The 27,090-nt window shown below is 43.0% G+C and overlaps 1 protein-coding gene across 2 annotated transcripts in view; it reads right to left on the bottom strand.

The window, feature by feature from the left end:
• LOC106565900 (immunoglobulin superfamily member 21) overlaps nt 1-27,090 on the bottom strand; it is a 298,458-nt gene continuing 271,368 nt past the window's right edge. The window contains exons 6-10 of one of the 2 annotated variants that reach the window (XM_014133564.3): nt 12,809-13,304; nt 7,611-7,717; nt 5,083-5,275; nt 2,659-2,697; nt 1-1,406 (exon numbers count right to left, since the gene is read on the bottom strand). In XM_014133564.3, coding sequence (XP_013989039.1) covers nt 1,324-1,406; nt 2,659-2,697; nt 5,083-5,275; nt 7,611-7,717; nt 12,809-13,304 — 918 coding nt within the window. In that variant the 3' untranslated portion in view covers nt 1-1,323. The remainder of the gene's footprint in view (nt 1,407-2,658; nt 2,698-5,082; nt 5,276-7,610; nt 7,718-12,808; nt 13,305-27,090) is intronic. The other variant, XM_014133565.3, reaches the window with a different exon arrangement.

Genomic DNA, 27,090 nt, shown 5'->3' with positions numbered 1-27,090 from the left:
TTATTTGATAATCTCTCCATTTTAATACAGGTGATATGAAACAAATGCAACAACCCTGTTTACACTCTGCGCCGGGTGAGCATCTTCCTGGAATGGTGGATAACATGACCCTACTAGTAGATGTCAGGGGGAAGAGTTACATATTGTACACAACGCAGGTCACTTAAGATAGTATGCAACAAGTAAATAACTGGATTTACAGGCCAGTGACAATGAGATGCATTGTTGAGCACTGTAACACACGAAAAGGAGAAAGAATTGTCAAACGTCACATGCACCACAACCCCGAACGGCGGACATAATGTAAGATACTGTACTTGCATTGTTTTTTCTATCCTCATTTAAAAACTTGCCACACAGACGATTCTGTCCTGACAGCCTATGGGATTATCTCTTGAAACAGCAAGAAAGGATGAGAAAATACAAACAAGGGCTGTGAGCGCTGCAAACCCTCCCAACTCTTCATCAACCATTCCTAACCTGAACCCATAAAACCTCTGATTATCTTTAATATTTACGCGGATGTACACAAAATACACTCAAAAAGAAGATGATCCATTTCTCTTTGCGTTTAGTCCTATTGCACATTCCAAGCCATCCGAAAAAAACAACAACCGTTTAGCAATAAAAAACAATGTTCTCATTGAGTATTTAGTTTCCAGTTGTTCATCTGTAGTTTAAAGATTGGGTACAGCACAGCCCAGTGAATGGGTCAATGTGGTGGGCCTGCCAACACTGGTCGGTTCATGTCTCTCTCCACAGTCAACTCCTGCAACGTTTGAACATATCAAAACAAACCCAAATGCTTTTTCCCCCCCCCTTTTTTAGCAACTGATTTTTATTGATCAACAGGCTGAAGTGGGACAAGAAACAAAAAGAAGGTGTGGTCAGGGGAAGGGGTATACCGGAGGTGGTTATTCTCATGTTCAGTATGTTATGCGGTTTTCTTTATATTATAATCTTGGTTATTATTTCATTACAAAAACAGAGTGGAGGACCATCGGATGGTGGCACTGGTTCCTGAAAGACTGACGCATGGGGGGCCTGTTGGATGACTGGAAAAGGCTTGCAGGACTGTGTGTGTGGTGTGGGTCTGTGTGTTGGAGGGGCTTGGGATATGTTTGTGTGTGTGTGTGTGTGTGTGTGTGTGTGTGTGTGTGTGTGTGTGTGTGTGTGTGTGTGTGTGTGTGTGTCTGTGTGTGTGTGTGTGTGTGTGTGTGTGTGTGTGTGTGTGTGTGTGTGTGTGTGTGTGTGTGTCTGTCTGTGTCTGTGTGTTGTGTGTGTATTGTGTATGTGTGCATTGTGTGTGTTGGCTGGAAGGTTTCACGTCAGTTCCACAGTCACTGTGAGGACCAGGGCCAGCACCATCCATATAGGTCCAAGCACATCCACGCGAGGGGTTCCATCTGCAAGGGCCAGAGGAAGACATAGTCAGATCACTATTTATAATATCCAATCCCTAGACACACACAAACTAAACTAAATCTAAATAATTAAGACAAAGCAGATTTGAATTTCAATTAAAAACACTGATATTTGTTTTTCCCTCTATGCCATAATGTTAAACTAAATGAAACCAAATCATGTACTGACAGAGCAGATTTGGTCAGATGTTATCCCCTGGTAAAGGCTTTCAAAACAAGGACAATTGGCAATTCTGTCTCTTTGCTTTTATGGCAGCTTAACCACATTCTCCACTAAAAATGATATTGCTGCTAGAACTACACTTGAAATAGCCTCATGTTCTCCAGTTGTTTAAGTAGGATTACAATAAAAACAACTACTACGGCCATTGCCTTCACTCCTTCCCTTGTGTCTCTATACCTCAGCTAATTTCCATTATCATCAATACTCTAAAACATTTGTTAGGACAGCCAGAGCATTGAAGCTCTGGCAAAGATGGAAGAGGAGCTTGGTTTGTTGCTCTGCTCTGCTGTAGCCCCTGTTCTGACTGACTGATAGGGTGATCTTCCCACACACACAGGGGGAGGAGTGGGCCGATCAGCCACTGAGCGTTCAGACACGTGTGCAGCGACCTCTCGGGCCGTGTTCTACACCAATTTGACTTGCATGCGAGTCATGTCTGTGCCTCGCACCACGATCGGTGGCTTCCACGTTGACCTGATTCTGTCCTTGCTGTGGCACACCTGCCCCTGTGCTTGCCGGATAATTTGCATATTCAAATATACATCCGTAAGATATGGCAAGCAGAGCAGCAGAAAGAGAAAAAGACTGAGAGAGAGCCCTCATATACCTCTGTGCTTCCTCTGATAGTCCCTTATCTTTACATATGATAATCTGAGGTGCTGCAAATGAGTTCCCACACTGGGTATGAAACAACCCTAATCTCACAGTTCTCACAAAGTGATAAAAGTGGATAGTGACTGAAACATGATCTGTTCCCTTGTGTTGATGATAGAATGATAGACATGTCTTCACCTGTCGTCAGTTTGCTTATACATCAAACGCTAACCAAGAAGTAGCTAGAAGTCCTTTGTTACTGTGCCATTTTGGATACAAATTGCATGCTTGTCATCGCAGATGTCTTCAACTACATCTTGAGAAATATGTGAGAAGCAAACAAACAGGAGAAATGCTTTTTAAAAGACAACAATAGAAACTTTCTCTGTCAATCGTCTTCATAACTGCCATACTTACTGTTCGGATTCTGAGTGTTTTTCATCATGGCCGGATTTTCTGTTGAGAGACATGAAGGGGAAACGGAGAGAGCGAGAGAGCGAGAGAGAGAGAGAGAGAGAGAGAGAGAGAGAGAGAGAGAGAGAGAGAGAGAGAGAGAGAGAGAGAGAGATAGAGAGAGGCAAAATAAGTGAGATGAGGAGAAAATAGAGAGCTTTTCCTAAAACTCATGTAAAATAACATCCCCCTGGTGAGTCTGTATTAATAGAGCTGTGAACATTGGGTACTCTGGCATAACAAGTTAGAGCATCAGTTAGAACAGTGGTCTGAGGGTGGGACAAGAAGGCAACAGCAGAGCTCCTATTCTAACAAACTCCCCAAACTGCTGTTCTTTCAGCATCCACATGTGATTTCCCCACAGTCCACAAAGACAGAGAGAAATCAGTGGTTTTGTGACAGCCCGCCTCTTCACTGCTGAGTCACTTCAGTGTAATCACTGAGGGTATTATATCTAAGGTGCTTGGAGATGTTCATCATTAAGATATGAGTACTGCTTTCTGCCAGTGGATATAGCATCCCATCCTTATACTCTATTATACCTGATGATGTATAATGAACAGTTAGCCAAGTGAGCAGAGCTCCAAATATCCCCCATGCCCCTGGAGAGAGAAGTGTCTCATTTCAAGGCCACGGGGGATGGTGCCAAGGTCACTCAATCACCATTTAGCTCCCCTAAGCATGAGTGGAAGCCATCTAGGATATAGACAGATAGCCTACACTCCACACATAGCCGATGACAACTGATCGGGCATCCGGGTGTTAAATAAGCATTAGTGCTCTTTCTACCAAAACGCTCCCCAAGGTAACACCTTCCCAAAGTGGCAGTTTCCCTAGAAGGAGGCTCTTTTTCGCCCTTCCAACAATTTGTACATTTCTGACATTTTCTAAATTGTGCTCACGGAAGGATGTCAAGGTGGGGATTTATAAATCATGGACAGATCGTTTCTTAGTTGCATTATAGCAGTGTAAGCACATTACCGTTGGGACACATGTCCTGTGAATATGTTAACCCTGGACACTAGCCCTTGAATATATGAACGCAGTCCAATTTACACTGGGTGAACAAAAAATGTGGAAAACATGCCTAATATTGAGTTGCACCCCCTTTGACCCCAGAACAGTCTCTACAAGGTATCGAAAGCGTTCCACGGGGATGCTGGCCCATGTTGACTCCAATGCTTCTCACAGTTGTGTCAAATTGTCTGGATGTCGTTTGGGTGATAGACCATTCTTGATACACACGGGAAACTGACGAGTGTGAAAAATTCAGCAGCGTTGCAATTCTTTACACACTCAAATTGCTGAGCCTGTCACCTACTATCATACCCCGTTCAAAGGCACTTAAATCTTTTGTCTTGCCAATTCACCCTCTGAATGGCACACACAACGGCTCAATATTCTCAAGACTTAAACGTCCTTCTTTAGCCTGTCTCCTCCCCTTCATCTACACTGATTGAAGTGGACTTAACAATTGACACCAATAAGGGATAATAGCTTTTCATTCCCCTGGTCAGTCTATCTCATATAAAGAGCAGGTGTTCTTAATGTTTTGTACATTCAGTGTATATCAGTTCCATCTCTTGCACAGCAGTTATCTCTAAAATGAGAGTAGAGAATATATAATACATAGGAGAAGTCATTCATCCTCGGAGCAGCGGATTTGATTAAAGTAGAGCAGCTATGAATGACAGGCCTCTGATCAGTTTTAATTCCAAAGGGCTCAAGGGTAAACACATCCAGGGCAGCAGGACATACAGTACAAGAGTAATAGAGTCAGCAAGCAGTCCAACTCCCACATCAACTAAAGCAAACTGGGACTGCGATAAATAGCACATCATGAAAAGACTGATCTAGCTTGCACGTGGTGGGTCGTTGAACAAAGAGGTGGGATGACACTGTCAACAAAAAATATCATTTATTATTTTATGGGCCTCTCGTGATTATTAGCAGTCAGTGTTGGAGAAAATGTGTACAATACACGCTGCTTGTGGGATTCTAATGGCTGTTGGATTTTTACTCACCCAGATCAGAGGCATTACTCACTTATGTAAATCTGCCTTTGTTGGAGAGGCATTGTTGAGTCATTTAGTGATACAATCACTTATTAATCATGCACTTAGTTTGCATAGATAATTCATATCTAAAAATGGCCACAAATCTCTTCTTTTTTTTTTTACATAAATGCAATGTTTAACACTTTACAGTATGTGGATGAATAATATTAACCATTGAAACACAATTTTAATGGTGTTTGAAATTTGAATAAGGATTTTCCTTTGAATAGTGGGAATAAAATATCCCATGAATAAGAATTAGTGTTAAGTCTTTGATTCTCTGCAATGCTCTCTAGGATTAGAGAATACGGTGATGAGTTTGGACACGTACCAAAGACGATGAGGCGAGTGTGCGTGTCCGTGGAGCCCAGGGGATTCTGGGCCGTGCAGCGGTACATGGAGCCATTGAGTTCGGCTGGCACTCTCTCCAAAATCAGCTCCTTCCCATCCCACTCGGCACTCCCGTCCAGCAGACGGCCCCCGACCCGGGTCCAGGTGAAGAGGGGCTCAGGGAACACCTCATTCTATCAACAGACCACCACAGTGTGTGTGAGGGAGGGAGGGAGGGACAAGAAAAAGTGATAAGTCCCAGCCAAGAGATTAAGAACAAAGGCTATATGAATAATACACGCTCTATTTCCCCCTAACGCAATGGTGAGTTAACAGCATGCATTAATAATCAACACTACATTTACAAAATGTTTCTCATTCTCATGCCTCTTCAGAGAGTTCCCCACACAGTTTTAAAATATTTCCCTTTTCAAAAGGGTTGTCATGGTTATTAAGAGGGCTATTCTCCCTCAGAGAATAAGCCTTCCTGCTGTCCTCCTCTGGATGTCTTTTCTGCCATCTGCTGGATACAGACATGTTATTAGAATCAAGTCAGCTGGAGAACACGTCAGCAGGGGAGGAGAGGGCGTTAAGTAGAGAGAGTGGTATGAGTGGTTGTGGTGCTCAAAGGTTATTCAAAGGGAACAACACATCATCAGGAATTATGATCCCTCCACACATGGTCAAAGAAGAACTGGCTAGGGAACTCTACTGAACTCTACTGAGGGCCAAATATGTTGCTGTCAATCATCTTGGGTGAAAGGGCACAAAGAGATTGACAAACGATTGACGTCTATTCCTGAAGAAAAGTGTGATGCAACAGAATGAAATTCCATTAAGATAAACTAACTGTTAGTGATAATCTGACTAGATTTTCTTTTAGCAATTAGAAATGTGACATCCCAGCCCTTTTAAAGAATCTACGACGACTTGACTCTTGCCACTTTGTGTGACCCATAGAAATGCTTTAATGAACTGAATATCTGCCTTGACTATCTGGTTTGTCATCGTTCTGACTAAGCTGGTGTGATTTGTGTCACCTTTCAAAAATGACTGTGCTGATAAGAGTTATTGAACCTCTGAATTCACATGATGACAGAAGCGAAAGGGGTTTGTTGATCTGGGATAGTCTCATGGCATAAGGTCACACCAAGATAAAAAAAAACCATTGAAAGGTCCGAGTGAGACCTTCCTGTCAAATATCCCCAACGGCTTTAGAGAAACCAAATTAAAAAGACCAGCCGCAATGAAAGAGTCAGTGCCTTTCTCATCTTCATATGTATTAACACAGATTGGGGTCTAAGCATATCAATGGAAAGAAAGGCAAAACCCCACACTGTGTGATTATGTATCATTCTGATACTATAAACCGTAGGGGATACTGATATCTTTTTTATCACACTATGAGAAGGCAAGAGAGGTAAAATATGTTTTAGCACTAAATCTTATCTACTGGTGAAACCCCAGAGCCTTGGTCCAGTGAAGGATAAGGGAGATTTACTTTGGGATGAATCTCCATGCACTGACGTCTGATTCCGAAGGGCCCAATTGGTTGTACGTCCCAGTCAAGCCTGTTTATAGTGACCATTCTTAACACTATTCAAAGGACAACTTCAAATACCATGAAATCAGTGGGTGGAGATACTCACATACATCTGCCCAGGTTTCAGCCTGCTGCACTAAACTAAACTTAAAGGCACCGGATCAGTGCCATGATTAGATCCTTTTCAATTCAAAAGTAGCAAACCAGAATAAAACAATGACAAACAGACACTTTATGAAAACAAACAATGCTATCATGTCCAGAAATTCACGAAGCAGTGAATGAACAGTAACAAAGGCGATTGGTGTGCTGGTCCATTAGCATGGCCTATCAGGATTAACCTTATCCTCTCTACCTGGCTGGGTCTAGCAAGCAGCACCACCACTGTGTCATCCCTATCCCTGTCACTGAGATGGGGATCAGCTAAATACCATTCACACTGCAGGAAAGATTGTCTTTTTTTTACAGAGGATGATAGTTAAAAAAAATAAAACTACTCCTAACTGGAATGCTCTAGCAGGAACAAACCCTCACTCTGCTCTGCTGAGGAATCCTCTAACAGCTTGACATGGATGCCTGTTGGCTTAAGGAGATAGACTTAAGAAAACAACAGAACATCAGAGAATTGGAGGTATCCATAAACAAACAGATTTTGGAAAGGGTTATTCATTTTTCATTGAAATAGTTTAATGCCTTGAGGCATAGGCAGTACGCAACAGTGAAACAGAAATGTGAAAAGATAAGAATATTCCCCCCAAAAATTCAAACCAGACACATTTTCCAATTGTGCACTTTTTCCACATTTTTTCCACAGTACAACAAACAGTATGCTAGCCTTAGACCGAGAAGACATATGGTATATCCCTCACCCTGTAAGAATGGTCACTATATCAGAAAACTCGTCAGGCTTAACTGCACATCTCCCCTGTCCCCTCCTATCCCAAACTGACATGGCTCTCCGGTTTCATAAACCCCCATGCACTTACCCCAGGAACCCCAGCGCCTACCTGGAATCCTTGCACAGTGATGCGCACCGTGTCCCCTACCTTTGCCCTGGTGGGGGTCATCAAAAGCTTGGGGCCCTTAGGAGCCGCTGGGAGAGAGAGAGAGAGAGAAAGAGAGAGAGAGAGCGCAAGAGAGAGAGAAGAAAGAAAGAAAGAAAGAAAGAAAGAAAGAAAGAAGAAAGAAAGAAAGAAAGAAAGAAAGAAAGAAAGAAAGAAAGAAAGAAAGAAAGAAAGAAAGAAAGAAGAAAGCAGTGTCATCCCAGTGGCATGTCAAGTAAATCCAGGAGGCACCTTTTTATTTTGGAGAGGGGTAGAGAGGGAGAGAGAGGCGAATACAATTTCTTGTCAATTAAGGTCATGGTGCGAGAGGCTAGGGACCTCTATGTCCTTTCATCAACAGCTAGGACAATGGTGGATTTATTTCCCCTTGGAGAGAGGGGACTAAATTGGATAGATAGTCATTACTGGAGGAGAATCGGAGCTCCCCAGGAGGAGTGTGGAGGCAGCGAGATAAGGAACACTCAGAGAACCTTGTCTTGGTACAGACAGGAGTCCTCAGATGATATCCATTATGTTCCTACTGAAACAATGGACGTTTCAGGAGAGGGGAAATGGAAGCTTCCATATTCTTCACTTTCAGAGGGGCCTTTGGATTGTGTATGAGGCAGAGATTGAATGAAGACATTGAGTGATTTGCATATGATTTAAGATGTAGTGGCATCTGTTAATCTACTGTATGTAACCTTGTTAATGTACTGTACAGCACTGTAGCAGGAGGACAGAGAGTCATTCTGTGGTGATGTGGCCATCATCGTGGGTTAAATGGGATCTGCATGAACTGGTTCTGCATTGTTTGAGTTGATTAACAATTTCCCTCTAGATAACCATATAGAACGCCTTGATCCCGAATGTTAGACAATGAACCAAATACAAGTGATGAGATTTGGTTGGTCAGAGATGCACGCACAAGTATAGTTATTCAGGAACCTTACAATGGAACCTTACAATGATTCAAATTCACACTTTTCAATATAAATCAAGTGCTTGTTTCAATTGATGAGTGAAACTAAACTAAAAATAAAAATAGATAAATGACCTCAATTTCACCCATAAATGAAGTCATAAAGTGTTGGCCGAACCGAATGAAGCATCTCTTTTCTTGGGAAGTTACTGAATCTTACCCTGCATCTGGCTAATGGAATAAGAGTTCCTCTGTCACATTTGAAATGGGTATTGGAAATATGCATTGCACACATATATCAAGTCAGGGGACCCTTTTAGATAACAGGATCTCCATCCTTCTCTTTCTGTTGCTCTCTTCCAGAGACATGAATCAGATGGAGGCATCACGATGTAGAGCACGGAGTGGGGAGACAGACGCAAGACTAGCGATACACATGAGAGATTAAGAGCTTGTCAACACAATGACAACAGTGACTCACTACAGTTACTACGTTGAAATGAAATGGGGGAATGAATCTTGGGCTAGCTAAATGTGTAAGAATAATATATCTGAAGGAACTGGGCAGAACTATAGTCGAGCACCTCTATTGTGTTAGGCCTAAAGTAGCCATATCAATCATCGCCGCATAAATTAAAGATATGACATTGAACCAAGCTCATCATACACATCAAAATAACAGTATTTTGCTTTAAGTGGTCTCAAGTCCATGATGAAGATGTCACTTTGCCAGTTATCATGGGAGTGTGATTGCCACGCTGCCTGCTTCCCACCTCCCACTTTCCGTCTGAAGGGTATTTTCAGTATTGGTTTCATGGCGTCACAGTGCTTGCTGGCACCACCAAGAGGATGATGGCTGATTTCTGGGATCCACTCCAACAACGACAGTTGGTGTCCCACGTCATCACTTTTGATTAGGACAGCATGCAATGTGACTGACATACTGCGGCACCCAGGAGGGCCTCACAAGGAAATAAGTCCTGGTCTCCCAAGACGTCGGCCAGCAACCCAACCTCCTCACTTTACAGCATGGAACTGTTAGCACTGTGGGATGGGTCAGTGCACACACAGTGCCCTCAGTAAACAACAGCGCTCGCTGCATCAGGTGGGCTTTGTGATCCAGCCAAACATCAGCAGGCCTGGCCTCTGACTATACAGATTTGGATGACTGCAGAGAACTCCAAAATAGACAGAGAACCTGCAGTATTGGCTGGTTGAGTGGTTTGACTGTGTGGTAGAGAGAGCGAAGACAGAACCAACAATTTAAAAGGGGTGACTGTAGGATAATTGCGTCATCATCAATCCAACACTGTATAATTCAATGCACACATCCAACCCGCAGCCTGGATTGGACTTCATACAACAGCAAGATGAAAGTGGGATAAATATGGAGATGAGACGCAGGTGAATATAGAGACACACACACGCAAAGATGCACGCATGCACACACACACACACACACACTGCACAGACCAACACACAGAGCATCTGCTCTCTGATTATCAGTCTGGCGAGGAAATGACTGGTGTATGCAGCCGTGGATCATTTCTCAGCACTGTATATGAAATTATAATTCCTCCAGTCTTTTCATGCTGCTAAATAATAGACCATGCAAATAAAAAGAGTACTTTTAATTATTCAGATGTGCTGAGTTCATAAATTCTGGAATGGAGAGGCCCAGGTGAGAAACCCACAGAGGTGTTGCTCATTCTGAGAGGCTCCCAAGACCCCAGCCCAAATCCATTTGTAAGGCGAGCACGGAGCAGCTTGTGAATATTCATGAAATGTAATACAACATTGGTCGGTTGTCAGATTGTCGCTCTGTCTCATGTGGCAATATTAAATCTGTGAAATATTTATTACTTATGGGCAGTGCAAAGACTGACCAAATACACCTTGGAAAGCCATGGCCAAGGAAAGGGAGTGGGTGACATGTCCCAGGAGCAATTAGCTGGCTTTAACTGTATAATCAGAAGACCGAGTTCTGCCCAATCTGAGGGATGGATTTAAAATGTGTCCCATTTTAGATGATCACATTCTACCAGGATATAAGGATCTAAGAAATAATGTTTTGAAGTGGTGACATACATTTGCTACCTCAACACCTGTACTGTCTATTGTTGCATAGCCTACCCCAAGAGCTCTCACTCATACCACTCCAGTTTGAATCTGCTCCAAGCAGGTTTATGAATGCTATGAATTTCAAGTGTGCTCCAATTAAAATCAACTAATGCACATTTTCTGTTCTCTATTCTCAGGGTGTTGAGGAGGAATATCTGGAGAAGCTCTTTCCATCTCTTTAAATAACAAAGCTACTGATAATTGAATGGCTTGAATTGCAGCATAGAAAAAGCCTTGTGAAAATATGAAAGGCGTTGACAGTTAGCAAGGCTTTCTCTGGGCCTACATCCCTCTGGGCCGAGAATTTTTTACCATCAACATGTAACAATGGTAAAGAGGAGGCTGTTTCAATCATCACTCCAGCTATTTGTCTTGAGAAGACAGATAATACAGGTGTAGCATCTTAATTTGAACCAGTTTGCGACAGCAGAAAAATAATCCTGTAGAAACAGGACATTTGAATTATATTGATTAAAATTGACATTTTTGTAGGGGTTGACATTTTTCTTAAGTGAAAATGAAGTCTGGAAATTACAAACTTCAGAAGCCTTTTTAAACATCAAATACACTACAAGTTTTTAAATTCAGGCATAGCAGGAAAGTTATCCTGCAACAGGGCGGTCAAATTAAGATCCTACATCAGTAGATCCTTATTAATCTTTTCATGATAATGTTCTTATTCCTATGTGTTATATTCCTGCTTGGCATTGGAGCGTTAATATATGACAGTAAAAATATAAACAGGTTAAACATTTATTATTTGCACTATGCAGGCTCTTAAGCATTAAGCTGGCTCTTTCTCTGGCACATAGCCACTTGCCAGCCATGGTGGTAAATCCTTTATAGGCCCTAAACACTGGTCCTTCCATGTAGGTTGAGTATTTTTCCCGCTCCGCTGTTGTTGTTGCTCTAACCACAGAAACACTATGAAAAGCTAAAGGGCGAGCAACTAGTGCAGCCCCCATGTGTATCAATACAACACGGTGAGAAAGGGACACTAGCAGGAGGAGAAGGAATGTTAAGCCTTGAGACATGGATTGTGTATTGTATCCTTCTAACCCCCCCCCCCCCCCCCCCCCCAAAAGATATAGATGTACTATTGTAAAGTGGTTGTTCCGCTGGATATCATAGGTGAATGCACCAATTTGTAAGTCGCTCTGGATAAGAGCGTCTGCTAAATGACGTAAATGTAAGATGTAAAATGTGCCATTCAGAGGGTGAATTGACAAGATAAAAAATGTAAGTGCCTTTGAATATGGTAGCAAGCGCCAGGCTCACCAGTTTGAGTCAAGAAGTGCAACGCTGCTGGGTTTTTCACACTCAACAGTTTCCCGTGTGTATCAAGAATGGTCCACCACCCAAAGAACATCCAGACAATTTGACACAACTGTGGGAAGCATTGGAGTCAACATTGGCCAGCATCCCTGTGGAACGCGTTTGACACCTTGTAGAGTCCATGCCTCGACGAATTGAGGCTGTTCTGAGGGCAAAAGGGGGGGTGCAACTCCATATTAGGGAGGTGTTCCTAATGTTTGGTATACTCAGTGTATATTGTCTTCACTTTGATTATTTGTGGAATCAACTACAAACAAATAATCCCACAGTTACATTCCCTCGTTTATCCTTGAAACAATTTAAATGAAAGTAAAGAAACCTCCTCCAATACAGGACATTTGTTGAGATGATGTCATCATATTTAGAGAATATGGGATGGAATGATTTGTGTCAGATGTGGGGGTACACAGAGTCGCCTCTACATCGACATCACGTGGCTGGTTGTGTTTAAATTCTCATTTGGCTTCCCTTATTCAGGTTGACTTTTTCAATAATGGTTGTGAGTTAACTCAATCTAGCAACAGACAACTCAATGAATTGCACCGTCAGTCACTACTGAGTTTTGCATTTCACTCTAAACTCGCAATCTGCTCAGCTGTAACACAATTAAGCATCAAATGGAAATCTGTGTTGTTCGGAGTAGATTTGCGAGGGAGACATAAGGAGGCTTGAGAAAAGCATAGATTGAGTAAGACATCGGGGAAACAAGGAGAGAAGGGGAGAGGAGTGAGTTAGGGGAGGGGTATGTCTGTGTTGTACTCACCCAGTGTGACCTCTGTCTGCATGGGCATGGAGAGTGCTGGGTGCTTGACCTCACAGCTGAACATGGCATCATTGTCCAGTTGGGGGTTAAGGGTCCAGGTGAGTCTGGCCTGCACCAGCACAGAGCCATCACTCTGGGGGATGTGGGTGTGGCTGAAGTAGTAGAGTGGGTCAGTGCTCTGCACCCAACGGGGGAACTCCCGGCTCACCACAGTCTCTGGAATGACCTCTGTGGCAGGGCTGGGCTGCTGCTGCTGGCTCTGGGTGTGCTGGCCCGGGTTACGACCACGCTCAGGGCTCTCGGTGAACAGGCGGGCTGGTCGGCCCTCTGGATCCAACAAGGAAAGGGACCTCTGCAGCTTGGTGTCGTCCAGGTCCCTGCTGATGAGCGGCCTGGCACCCCGCACCCCCGCTGAGCCACCGCCGTCCTCTGCAACAGCTGAGGGGTGGATGTAGGAAATCACCTCTATCAACTCTCCATCTCGCTTAAAGTACACCTGAGAGAGAGAGAGAGAGAGAGAGAGAGAGAGAGAGAGAGAGAGAGAGAGAGAGAGAGAGAAAGAGAGAGACAAAAAGAAAGAAAGAGAGAGACAAGAGGAGAGAAAGAGAGAGAGACAACAAAGGGAAAGAGAGAGAAAGAGAGAGAGAAAGAGAAAAAAGGGGAAAGAGAGAGAAAAAGGGGAGAGAGAGAGAAAGAGAGAGAAATAGAAAGGGAGAGAGAGAGAGAGAAATAGAAAGGGAGAGAGAGAGAGAGAGAGAGAGAGAGAGAGAAAGAGAGGGAGAGAGAAATAGAAAGGAGAGAGAGAGAGAGAGAGAGAGAGAGAGAGAGAGAGAAAGAGAGGGAGAGAGAAATAAAGAGGGAGAGAGAGAGAGAGTGAGAAATAGAAAGGGAGAGAGAGAGAGAAAAATAGAAAGGGGAGAGAGAGAGAGAGAGAGAGAGAGAGAGAGAGAGAAAGAGAGGGAGAGAGAAATAGAAAGGGAGAGAGAGAGAGAGAGAGAGAGAGAAAAAAAAAGGGAAAAGAGAGAGAGAGAGGGAAAGAGAAAGGGAGAGAGAGAGGGAAAGAGAAAGGGAGAGAGAGAGGGAGAGAGAGAGAAAGAGAGAGAGAGAGAAAGAGAGAGAAAGAGAGAAAGAGATGGAGAGAGACAAAAAAGGGAAAAGAATAGGAGAGATTTGGGTTGAATTATATCCCTTCTAGTATTCTTATTACAGCTTCAAGTGGTGATAATGGGCTGTAGGTACTCAGTCACCAGTGAGCTGCTGAAGAGGAGATGTGTCAGAGCTTTGCTCGGTGCTGGTGTTCAGCCGGGCTTTTCTGTGATATTACAGGAGTTTCCTCACTATTTCATGGGGGCATTTAAGATCCCTGGTTGGTAAATATCTTGACAGGGAATTCAAGGGGTGACTCCCATTTCAACACATAACCTCCAGATATTAGCTTTAACATCAGGATGCAGCACAAGTGCCCGTGGCATTGCTAGTTGTGAAGCTCCCTACTCATACTGTGATTTTAGATGTTCTCTTTTCTTTATTTATTCGAAGACAAAAATGTGACTCGCAGTCCGTTAGGGGACCTTTGGACATTTGGAATCAATTTGCAAAAGTATTGTTAGCCTAATATAGTACATTTCACGCCATTGTTTGGCTTTTCTGTAAAAAGAGATCGTTGAGGCATGCTTTGATTTGATGCCACCTCAGGGGCTGTTCACTCTGCTGGGTAAATAGCAGTAATGAGTGTAAACAAGTGTGACGTAAGGCCATGCTCCTGGGGGCTGATTCTCTATGGCTCCATATGAACAGATACCAATAGGGAGAGAACAGATGACCAGCACTCCTCCTAACATGAACACAACACTTTCAGGTTTATAGGCTTTCAGCTACAGCACATCATAGACAGTACAGTACATAGCTATTGATTGAACAATGAACAAGGGATTTAAATGACTCCTCCATATGGTGCATGTATCCCTGCTAGTAACATGATAATACAGTAGTACTACAGTGTATATTGTATACAGCAGTCACACAAATATAGTTTTCTGTGTTGAGAGCCTTAACTATAAATCAACTGATCAGTGCTATGTTGACTTCCTATGTACTGTGTAGGCCTGCAGAAGTAGGATCTTAATTTGACCTGTTTTTCACAGCCAGCAGGAAAACAATCTTGAAGCATAAGGACATTTCAATTATAATTAGAGATTTTTTGTAGGGGTTGATACATGTTTTGTTAGGGCAAATCAAGACTGACATTTTAAAGTGGAAAGGACAAACTTTAGAATACTTTTTCAACCTTGAGTACACTACAACATGTATTCCTATTTCTGGACGAAGAGTTTTTCTTCAATGAGTTGGACGCGAGGGATATACTGTTGACACCCGACCAGGCCCCGATCCCCGTGATTTGCTGGAGAAGGAAATGGCGATTCCGAGGCAAAAGATCAGGGTGCCTTGTGAGGACCAGGCGACGAGTGGCTAATCTGCCTTTGCCCTCCGTTCTGCTAGGTAATGTTCAATCGCTAGAAAATAAATAGGACGAACTGAAAGCACGTAAATCCTACCAACGGGAAATTAAAAACTAATATTTTATGCTTCACCGAGTCGTGGATGAACGACGACATTAAGAACATAGCGCTGGCAGGTTATACACTCTATAGGCAAGACTGAACAGCTCCATCTTGTAAAACACGGGGCGGGGGCCAATGTATTTATGTAAACAACAGTTGGTGTACGATATCTAAGGAAGTCTCAAAGTTTTGCTCGCCTGAGGTGGAGTATCTTATGATAAGCTGCAGACCTCACTTTTTACCCAGAGAGTTTATCCGTTTTTTTGCGTAGCTGTCTATATACCACCACAGAGCGAGGTTGGAACTAAAACCGCACTCAATGAGCTGTATTCCGCCTTAAGCAAACAGGAAAACGCTCATCCACAGGTGGCGTTCCTAGTGGCGGGTGACTTTAACGCAGGGAAACTTAAATCAGTTTTACCGAATTTCTATCAACATGTTAAATGGGCAACCAGAGGTAAACAAATTCCAGACCACCTCTATTCCACTCACAGAGACACGTACAAAGCTCTCCCTCGCCCTCCATTTGGCAAATCTGACCATAACTCTATCCTCCTGATTCCTGTTTACAAGCAAAATTTAAGCAGGAAGCACCAGTGACTCGATCTATAAAAAAAGTCATCAGATGAAGCAGATGCTAAACTACAGGACTGTTTTGTTAGCACAGACTGGAATATGTTCTGGGATTCTTCCGATGGCATTGAGGAGTACACCACATCAGTCACTGGCTTTATCAATAAGTTAATCGAGGACGTCGTCCCCACAGTGACTGTACGTACAGTACATACCCCAACCAGAAGCCACGGATTACAGGCAACATTCGCACTGAGCTAAAGGGTAGAGCTGCCGCTTTCAAGGAGTGGGACTCTAACCCGGAAGCTTATAAGAAATCCTGCTATGCCCTCCGACGAACCATCAAACAGGCAAAGAGTCAATACAGGACTAATCAAATCAAATCAAAGTTTATTTGTCACGTGCGCTGAATACAACAGGTGTAGACCTTACAGTGAAATGCTTACTTACAGTCTCTAACCAATAGTGCAAAAAAGGTATTAGGTGAACAACAGGTAAGTAAAGAAAAAAAACAACAGTAAAAAAACTGTGAAAAATAACAGTAGCGAGGCTATAAAAGTAGCGAGGTTACATACAGACACCGGTTAGTCAGTGTGATTGAGGTAGTATGTACATGTAGATATGGTTAAAGTGACTATGCATATATGATGAACAGAGAGTAACAGTAGCGTAAAGAGGGGTTGGCAGGTGGTGGGTGGCGGGACACAATGCAGATAACCCGGTTAGCCAATGTGTGGGAGCACTGGTTGGACGGTCCAATTGAGGTAGTATGTACATGAATGTATAGTTAAAGTGACTATGCATATATGATAAACAGAGAGTAGCAGCAGCGTAAAAGAGGGGTTGGGGGGGTACACAATACAAATAGTCCGGGTAGCCAATTGATTACCTGTTCAGGAGTCTTATGGCTTGGGGGTAAAAACTGTTGAGAAGCCTTTTTGTCCTAGACTTGGCACTCCGGTACCGCTTTCCATGCGGTAGTAGAGAGAACAGTCTATGACTGGGGTGTCTGGGGTCTTTGACAATTTTTAGGGCCTTCCTCTGACACCGCCTGGTGTAGAGGTCCTGGATGGCAGGCAGTTTAGCCCCAGTGATGTACTGGGCCGTAAGAACTACCCTCTGTAGTGCCTTGCGTTCGGAGGCCGAGCAATTGCCGTACCAGGCAACCGGTGAGAAGGTCAGAGACCTGACCATGTGGTGCAAGGACAACAACCTCTCCCTCAACGTGATCAAGACAAAGGAGATGATTGTGGACTACAGGAAAAAGAGGACCGAGCACGGCCCTATTCTCATTGACGGGGCTGTAGTGGAGCAGGTTGAGAGCTTCAAGTTCCTTGGTGTCCACATCAACAAAAAACGAACATGGTCCAAGCACACCAAGACAGTCGTGAAGAGGGCACGACAAAACCTATTCCCCCTCAGGAGACTGAAAAGATTTGGCATGGGTCCTCAGATCCTCAACATTTTTTACAGCTGCACCATCGAGAGCATCCTGACGGGTTGCATCACTGGCTGGTATGGCAACTGCTCGGCCTCCGACCGCGAGGCACTACAGAGGGTAGTACGTACGGCCCAGTACATCACCGGGGCCAAGCTTCCTGCCATCCAGGACCTCTATACCAGGCGGTGTCAGAGGAAGGCCCTAAAAATTGTCAAAGACTCCAGCCACCCTAGTCATAGACTGCTCTCTCTGCTACCACACGGCAAGCGGTACTGGAGCGCCTAGTCTAGGTCCAAGAGGCTTCTAAACAGCTTCTATCCCCAAGCCGTAAGACTCCTGAACAGCTAATCAAATGGCTACCCAGACTATTTGCACCCCCCCCCCCCCACCCACCCACCACACTGCTACTACTCTCTGTTATTATCTATGCATAGCCACTTTAACAACCTTACATGCATGTACATAATTATCTCAATTACCTCGACACCGGTGCCCCCGCACATTGACACATTGACTCTGTACCGGTACCCCCTGTATATAGCCCCGCTATTGTTATTCACTGCTGCTCTTAATTATTTGTTTTTCTTATCTTTCTTTTTTCTTAATTTTTATTTTTTATGTATTTTCTTAAAACTGCATCGGTTAAGGGCTTGCAAGTAAACATTTCACTGTAAGGTCTACACCTGTTGTATTTGGTGCGTGTGACAAAGCAATTTGATTTGATTTGAAGTTTGTATTTCCTGCTGTGCAGGAAATGTCTTTCAGCAACAGGCCGATCAAATTAAGATCCCTCACTTGTATACCTGAAATTTACAGTCATCAAGGAAGATCAAGAGTGCTGTATGTTCTGACATGTATTGACCTCAACGCCTCCAAAACTGACTCCCTCTATTAACTCTCAACTAATCACTGTACCAACTAATCATTGTACTTACTCCCCACCACTACCTATTACCTACCTTCACAATAAAGAATACTTTTGTTTGGGTACTATAGAATTGTGTATAAAAACACAATTTGTTAAGAAATGTGGAGAAACAGGATAGTGTCATGAACTTGAAGCATTAATGTGTGTGTTTTGTCTTATGTAACTGGTGATGGAATGGCTCAACCTGGCCTCAAGGCAATTCGTAAGATTTGGTACGTAAATATTTTCTCCTCCATTTAGTATGATACATTACGTTACGTTAGATTACATTATGAATGTCTTACCAGGTTGAACAATTGCATGATGTAAATTTTCATACATCTTGGAGAATGTATAGTATATATGTCTTTCCATGAGACATGGTTGTTTGTTGGGTCTTAACGACAAATGAGAATTATGGGGAGAATTTATGGTGGTGCTTAGGAGAACTAACGACAAAGAATAGGATAATTTACATAAAAGCCAGCCTGGAATGTTTCTAACAAAATAACTATAAAAAGCATATGCATGACCATGGTAGCAATTTAAAGAGAACACTTTGGAGATTATAGGGAAATTATCAGACCAAAGGTTAGGACACAACAGTTCACCTGACACAAGACTGATTCCAAACACTACAGTGTTGATTTGATGTGCATTTTACATTCACTGTACTTTTCACAGCATTTGTCACTAATGAAATCTGAAAATACTCTGGATACATTCACTAACATAATAACAATATTCATTAACATTTTGGAATATAACGTGCAAAATAAGACTACCTGCTGTCTATTGGTGGCTACACATCTCTCCAAACAGTGCACAGTTCCTAAGTAATTTCAATGCACTTTTATGACTCAAGGAAAGACTTCAACTATTAGGTGATTTTTTTGAGGAACTGAAGCAAGCACGTGTATAGGTTTTTGTTTGGAACACAGCCCTGCGTCCCCACCATCACACAATTACTGTAAACGTACCATTAGAAATCACAATCTGGGTCAGGTGGGCATCACTCGAAAACGTATTTTATTCCCAACATGGCTAGATAAGATAGAAAATATGATCTTACATGGTTAGACTTTCAAAAGGCACATCAGACAAACAGATTGTAATTTTGCTGGGCATAGAATGGAGTCATGAGTGCATTTAAGTGCTTGTTCCGCAGCAAAAAACATAGGTAATTCTGTTCAGGATAATCCAGGGTATAACGCATGTCATCCTTGTAACTGTGGATCAAACATCGCAATCATAAACGTTAATACTGTAAATTACATGAGTTTTCAAATAAGGAAATATGAAGTGCACAGTTTTCTTGTATGATTTTCAACCTGTATATGGGATGACAAGGGCTGTGAGTGGAAAGGGCTACGTAACCTTCGGTCTTTAGTAACCATACCAAATGTAACATATCAAAATGATTGGAGGTTTACGTAAAATACCAACCGTCTGTCCAGGGAGTCCAGGATGAATGGCTGCCTTGAGATTTGAAAAAGCTTGAATCCACAAAGCACCTTGCTTTTATCCAGAACATATAACAAAATCAAGCTCTAGGATGTGTCCTTCCTATTTAGAAAAACATCTCAAGATTTGCAGAAGCAGTGGCACATTTGGTGCAGTCCCATCTGTTGTATGCACTGCTGACCAGTGTGGGGCACTATCTCTCCTACTTTCCCAAACAATGAAGTGAGTGCTGTACCAATTGTAAGTCAGAAGGATTCATACAACTCTTCTGTGCATTCAATTTATTTATATACTGTTTTCTTTAGAAATACATTTTGACGAAGAAAACTGTTGCTTTGAGGTTGTTTTGTACTCAAAGAATCATTGCATGTTATTCAAACCAATAAAATGATATCTTGTGTAAGGTCTGGAAGAGTTGCATCATTTGGACCTCAGGTGCCAGTGAGAGAGCATCATTGTGGATGTCTATATAATCCAATTATCATTTGGGATTATATAGATAATTCCGGACTCACACATACAGTGGGGTCCGGAATTATTGGATCCTTGATAAAGATGAGCCAAAAATATATACACATACTGAGCTATATTGTATGCTAATTTTTTTACATTATATTCTGAGGAAGAGATTTTGTAAAAAAAATTATTGAAAAAAGATTGGGGTCAAAATTATTGGCACCCCTGTTTTCAATAGTCTAGCACCCTCCACTTGCGAGGATAATGCCATTCTAAAATGTTTTATGAGATTGGAGAACACATTAGGAAGGATCTGAGACCATTCCTCCATACAGAGTCTTTCCAGATCCTTGATATCCTTCGTTTCACTTATGGACTGCCCTCTTCAAAACAAACCACAGGTTTTCAATGGGGTTCAAGTCCGGAGACTGAGATGGCCATTGCAAAATGTTGATTTTGTGGTCAAATAACCATTTCTTTGTGGATTTTGATTAGTGCTTGGGATTATTCTCTTGCTGGAAGATCCATGTATTTTTTGCTTATCTTTATTAAGGGTGCCAATGAATATAGACCCCACTGTATATACATGATAGTCAGTACTTTCTGGAAGATAGAAAGCTTTAAAAGTAGGTTAAATCATTGAATAGTAATTAGTCAGTATTGTATTGGTTTACTATGCATAATTTACAATGGGAAGAGTACCGTTTGTTACATTTCATGGATTCCATTTTATGAAATCCTCTCTCACATTATGACAAAAATACACTGATCAATTGAATTTTCCTTTGAATTTGTGAATACACTTTCGGTAAAAGAAATTGAAATTGATATCCTGATATTCATCCTGATAGTCAAACTGATCCACCTACCAGAAATACCTAATCCTCACGTTTTCACTAGGCTTAAAGGGGCAACCAGAAGTTGCTATGTCCATTTTGACTTAAAATAATGATATGTACCCATTGATTATTGAAGACTGTAACCTATAAATACCTCATGAGCCCATCAGAACTCAAAATATAAGCTTGTTTTTCTCCAATGTTTGTAAACAAAGTAAATGTAAACAAACACTATATAGCCTCAAAACTATCATCTGTTTATGAATTTGAGAGTCTTTACATTTCTCCAGCCCCATCCCTTAGCTTTTATTCTTTTGTTATTGCCACTTTAATCAGCATACTAGAGGCAATGAAAGCCCCATTGTTATAGAGATGTCTTTAGGCTGGCTACTTCTTTTGGTGTCTGCATATGAGTCTTGCTGCTGGCTGTAATTTAGACAGTGGGCAGTGGTAGCTGTGTTGTAATGAGAAGCTATTTGTGGTTTTCAGTGGTCTTTATGCATGGTCCTTTATAGTGGAATAAAGTGATTATCAATCACGCCTCTGTTCTACATCCCCAAATGCATCAGGGTCCAATGTGTTCAGACAATGGAGCCAGAGCACACACCACCAGCTTCATTCGGATTCGAGAGAGCTTCGACAAACAAACAAAGATGTAATTCTGAACGCCCGCCCAAGCACAATGCCTTGGTGTTAGCGAAATTAAGCTGGTGCGGCACGAGGTAGGCTCTGCAATCCGCCTGTGAATAGACAGTGATGAAAAGCACCTGCACTTCAGATACTGCCAGCCTTAACCCCTTCGCCCTAACACCTTAATTCCAAAGCTCATTTGGAAGTGTAACAATAACCCTTTCTCTTCCCCCAATGGCCCAAATACACCTTAATGTTGATACAATCAGAGGGACAAGGCAGTAATGTACATGGTGACAGTGTGTGTGAGAGAGAGAGAGAGAGAGAGAGAGAGAGGAGAGAGAGAGAGAGAGAGAGAGAGAGAGAGAGAGAGAGAGAGAGAGAGAGAGAGAGAAGAGAGAGAGAGAGAGAGAGAGAGAGAGAGAGAGAAAAGAGAGAGATTAAGCAATAGTAGCCATGACTTAATCATCTCTCATAATTAGCTGACATTATCCTTCCTCTTTTCAATCAGTAGTTACTTGTGCTTTGAGCATGCTGTAATGCCTGTCACAAGATAACTATTAATGCTATATGATTGGCTCATTAAAAGTATCTAAAATTGAAGATGATACACTTTTTACAGTACCTAGCGAAACAACAACACTCTTGTTGCTTGTATAATCTCTTCAAAGCACACAAATTCATCTTTCTGGTGAATAACTGGTGAAAGAAAGGAATGGATGTTCACAACCCAGTGCACAGCTCTTATATGACATAGCAGCCATTGATTACACTTACAAGCTAACCTAAAAAGCTCCCACACAGAAACAAATGATGGCTGATCACATAAGCTGCAATGTGAAAGTCTATATGGTAACCAAAACACTGTTGACCTCTGTTAAATGGTGTATGTATAAACACAGAACATGAGTTGATAAAGATTTAGAAAAGCATTTAAGACTGGGAAAATAGCAAACAGAGCCCACAACAGCTCGTTTTGTAACAAGCTCCCAGGCAACAGCATTGACAAAGAGCAAATGTGTTTCATCAAAAGGCAGAATGGCGTTTGAAGTTGCAGTCACAAAACCCAGGCCAATACAGTAGTGCTGCTGGAGCAGTTCCTGATACAGCTAATAATGGGGTTTCATAATACCATAACTTCAAATAACAACAATTAATGACATAATGAGAATACAATGCCATTATGCTCTATACTTTGGTTAATGACATGTTACAAATAAAAACTACTGGTTGATGAAGCACTATGTAGTATGGTGCATACATATTTTAGGTTAGGTCCCATATTTTTGGCTATTATATTGCCATGATTCGTTTCTAATGTACACATAATAAGCAACTAAAAAGTCTGCAAACATGGGATATACTATGCTGGCGAGTGTCTCTTGAAATAAACCCAAAACGATTTCTTCTGACTTAACTTTTTTATTTATTAATGTTTTCCTCCACTGGTTAAGGACCACAGCAGTATATCTCCAAGGAGATGAAAAAGAGAAATGTGCAGGATTGGGGAGTCGAGAGGCACTCCTGTTATAAAATACATCTGTGAACACTGTCAGAATTTGTTTACTGGGTTTTGATTTAGTCCTACAGCACTGGGCAACTCTGGCAGGGTGATTAGCTCTCCACAGAGGCATTACAACTTATTCTGGAGTCAACAAAAGTACTGTATCCTCTAATATTTACAATCATAGCATGGTCATGTTACAAACACAGACACACTTTCATTTAGTACTTCATGTAAATATACAGTTACTTGTTCCATTTCCTTGGAGACAGCTCTCCTTGTCAACCAGTTTCTTAATCATAACTCTAAACTGCCCACTCCTACCACTCAATCGTCATCCAGAAAGGCTGCTTCTTTTGTTACCTCACTTAACCTAACATGAATTGATATGTTTCCTCTTAATGCTTGAACCTCTAAGTGTTTTTGTATTCAGTCCCTGATCTAGGATTGTGCTGGTTTATATCAAATCACATTTATTTATATAGCCCTTCTTCCATCAGCTGATATCTCAAAGTGCTGTACAGAAACCCAGCCTAAAACCCCAAACAGCAAGCAATGCTGGTGTAGAAGCACGGTGGCTAGGAAAAACTCCCTAGAAAGGCCAAAACCTAGGAAGAAACCTAGAGAGGAACCAGGCTATGAGGGGTGGCCAGTCCTCTCCTTGCTGTGCCGGGTGGAGATTATAACAGAACATGGCCAAGATGTTCAAATGTTCATAAATGACCAGCATGGTCAAATAATAATAATCACAGTAGTTGTCGAGGGTGCAACAGGTCAGCACCTCAGGAGTAAATGTCAGTTGGCTTTTCATTACTGATCATTGAGTATCTCTACCGCTCCTGCTGTCACTAGAGAGTTGGAAACAGCAGGTCTGGGACAGGTAGCACGTCCAGTGAACAGGTCAGGGTTCCATAGCCGCAGGCAGAACAGTTGAACAGTTGAGATGGGACTACATAATCCTCTTGTCTAATTTCACACAGTCTAACAGTTAAACGAATCAAAGTTCAAAGGTTAAAACATGCTATTGAATGATATTGAATGGTCAAAATGACCTCAAGAGGTTTTAGGGGTTCTGTTAGGCCATATCAAAATGCATTAAGAGTAAGATTTTGTCGATTAAGCCCTTTTTCTAAATAGCAAGAGTCAGATTAACTCATAGACACCATTTGTACGTCTCTTCGTGCAGTTTGAAGGAAATTTTATGAAGGTAATTTCGCCTGCCATTGCTAACTAGCATTAGCGTAATGACTGGAAGTCTACCGGAACAGCTAGCAAGCCTTAACGGACCACTCTCTGTGAATCATTGTCACGTCCTGACCCTAGTAAGATGTCATTTTCTATAGTAGAGTAGGGCAGGGCGTGACAGTGGGTGTTTTTGGTTGTTCTGTTTTCTATTTCTATGTTTTAGTTCTAGTTGTTCTATTTCTATGTTGGGATTGTTTGGGGTTGATATCTAATTGGAGGCAGCTGATCCTCATTGCCTCTGATTAGAGATCATATTTAAGTAGGGGTTTTTCTCTTCCTGTTTTGTGGGTGATTATATTTTGTGAGTGTGTTTGTTCCTCCTGCGTCACGGTTTGTTGTTTAGGCAGTACGTTTATCTTTGTTATTGCATTAACTTTCACTAACTAATAAATATGTGGAATGAAAACGACGCTGCATCTTGGTCTGCTCCTTCAAACAACCGTGACAGAATCACCCACCACCAAAGGACCAAGCAGCGTGGGATGGAGCAGCAGGAGAAATGGACTTGGGAAGAAATCCTGGATGGGAAAGGACCCTGGAGGCAGGCTGGGGAGTATCGCCGACCAAAGGAGGAACATGAGGCAGCGAAGGCAGAGAGGTGATACTATGAGGCGCTATATCCACCCAGAGGCAAGTGCGAGAGGCAGCCCCCAATTTTTTTTGGGGGGGGGGCACACGGGGAGTTGGGCAGAGTCAGGGTGGAGTCCTGAGCCAACTTCCCGTGCTTACTGTGGGGAGCAAGTGACGGGGCAGGCACCGTGTTGTGCGGTGATGCGCACTGTGTCGTCAGGGCGCATTCACAGGCCGGTGCGATCTTTGCCCGCACCCTGCAGTTGTCGAGCTGAAGTGAGCATCCAGCCAGGGCGGGTTGTGCAAGCCATACGCTCCAGGCCTCCAGTGTGCATCCATTGTCCAGTACGTCCTGTGCCTGCTTCTCACACTCTCCTTTCAATGCGCACCCATAACCCGGTACAGCCAGTGCCTGCTGTGAGCACTCGATCCTTAGTGCGTCTCCCCAGTCCGGTGAGACCGATTCTTGCTCCTCGCACTCTCCCTCCAGTGCGCCTCCATAGCCCAGTACGTCCTGTGCCTGCTCCTCGCACTCTCCCTCCAGTGCGCCTCCATAGCCCAGTACGTCCTGTGCCTGCTCCCCACACTCGCCCTGAGGTGCGTGTTACTAGTCTGGCGCCTCCTATGCCAGCTCCACGCATCAGGCCTCCAGTGCGCCTGCCCAGTCCGGGGTGTCCTGTTCCTGCTCCCCGCACTCGACCTGAGGTGCGTGTTACCAGTCTGGCGCCACCTATGCCAGTCCCACGCGTCGCACCTCCAGTGCGCATCCCTAGTCCGGAGCCTCAGCGGCGGTCTGCAGCCCAGAGCCCTCAGCAGCGGTCTGCAGCCAAGAGCCTTCAGCGGCGGTTGGCGGTCCGAAGCCTCCGGCGATGATCCATGGTCTGGTTCCTCCGGACATACAGAAGCGGGGGGATCAGTGGGCGGTGGGGGTACTACGCCCGGAACCAGAACCGCCGCCATAGACATTAGTCACTCACCCTACCCTCCCTTTGTGTTTTTGTGGTTGTTTTGTTGGGTTTTTGTTTGAACTTGGAGTCTGCACCTTTGGGGGGGGGGGGGGGGGGGGGGGTGTACTGTCACGTCCTGATCCTAGTAAGATGTCATTTTCCATAGTAGAGTAGGGCAGGGCGTGACAGTGGGTGTTTTAGGTTGTTCTGTTTTCTATTTCTATGTTTTAGTTCTATTTCTATGTTGGGTTTGTTTGGGGGCGGCTGATCCTCATTGCCTCTGATTAGAGATCATATTTAAGTAGGGGTTTTTCTCTTCCTGTTTTGCTGGTGATTATATTTTGTGAGTGTGTTTGTTCCTCCTGCGTCACGGTTTGTTTTGTAAGTAAGTTTATCTTTGTTATTGCATTAAGTTTCACTAACTAATAAGTATGTTGAACGAAACCGACGCTCCATTTTGGTCCGCTCATTCTAACAGCTGTGACAATCATCCAATAGTCTTCTATAATTGTCATATTTGCCACAGAGCTTTTAACACGTCGGCTACAAAGGAGAGCAGAAAGGTAAAACAACTATGGAATTAAAAGTTAAAGGAGAAGGATAGGCTACAACGACCAAGAGTCAACAGGTAGGCTGCTACTTATATTCTGAATGAAGTTGTTGTTTGCATGTGCAACAGTGTAGGTTCCGTCACTCTCTTCGCCTCAACCCGGGCTCGAACCAGGGACCCTTGCACACATCAACAACTGACACCTCACGAAGCATCGTTACCCATCGCGCCACAAAAGCCGCGGCCCTTGCAACGCAAGGGGAAACCCTACTTCAAGTCTCAGAGCGAGTGACGTCACTGATTGAAATGCTATTAGCGCGCACCACCGCTAACTAACTAGCCATTTCACATCGGTTACACATGCGCTTTCTAGTCCTACACAGTTAGTCTCAATTAGCCTAGCTAGCTGAACTAGCTTCTCTCGGTTTGATGCAGTCAAGACAGGTACTACCTAATCATATTGGATGAAAAATAATCTAGTTTTGGCAGCTATTATTCTACTATAGCGCAAGTCGGCATGGTAGGTTGCTATCTATCTCTTGTCTCGCCCTCCTCCTGGTTCCCTGTTCTGTCTCACACTCACAGAAGCCTACAC

Source organism: Salmo salar, chromosome 12 (genome assembly GCF_965601325.2).
Source record: "Salmo salar chromosome 12, fSalSal1, whole genome shotgun sequence".
Classification (NCBI taxonomy): Eukaryota; Metazoa; Chordata; class Actinopteri; order Salmoniformes; family Salmonidae; genus Salmo; species Salmo salar.
This window is presented reverse-complemented; position numbering and strand designations above follow the sequence as displayed.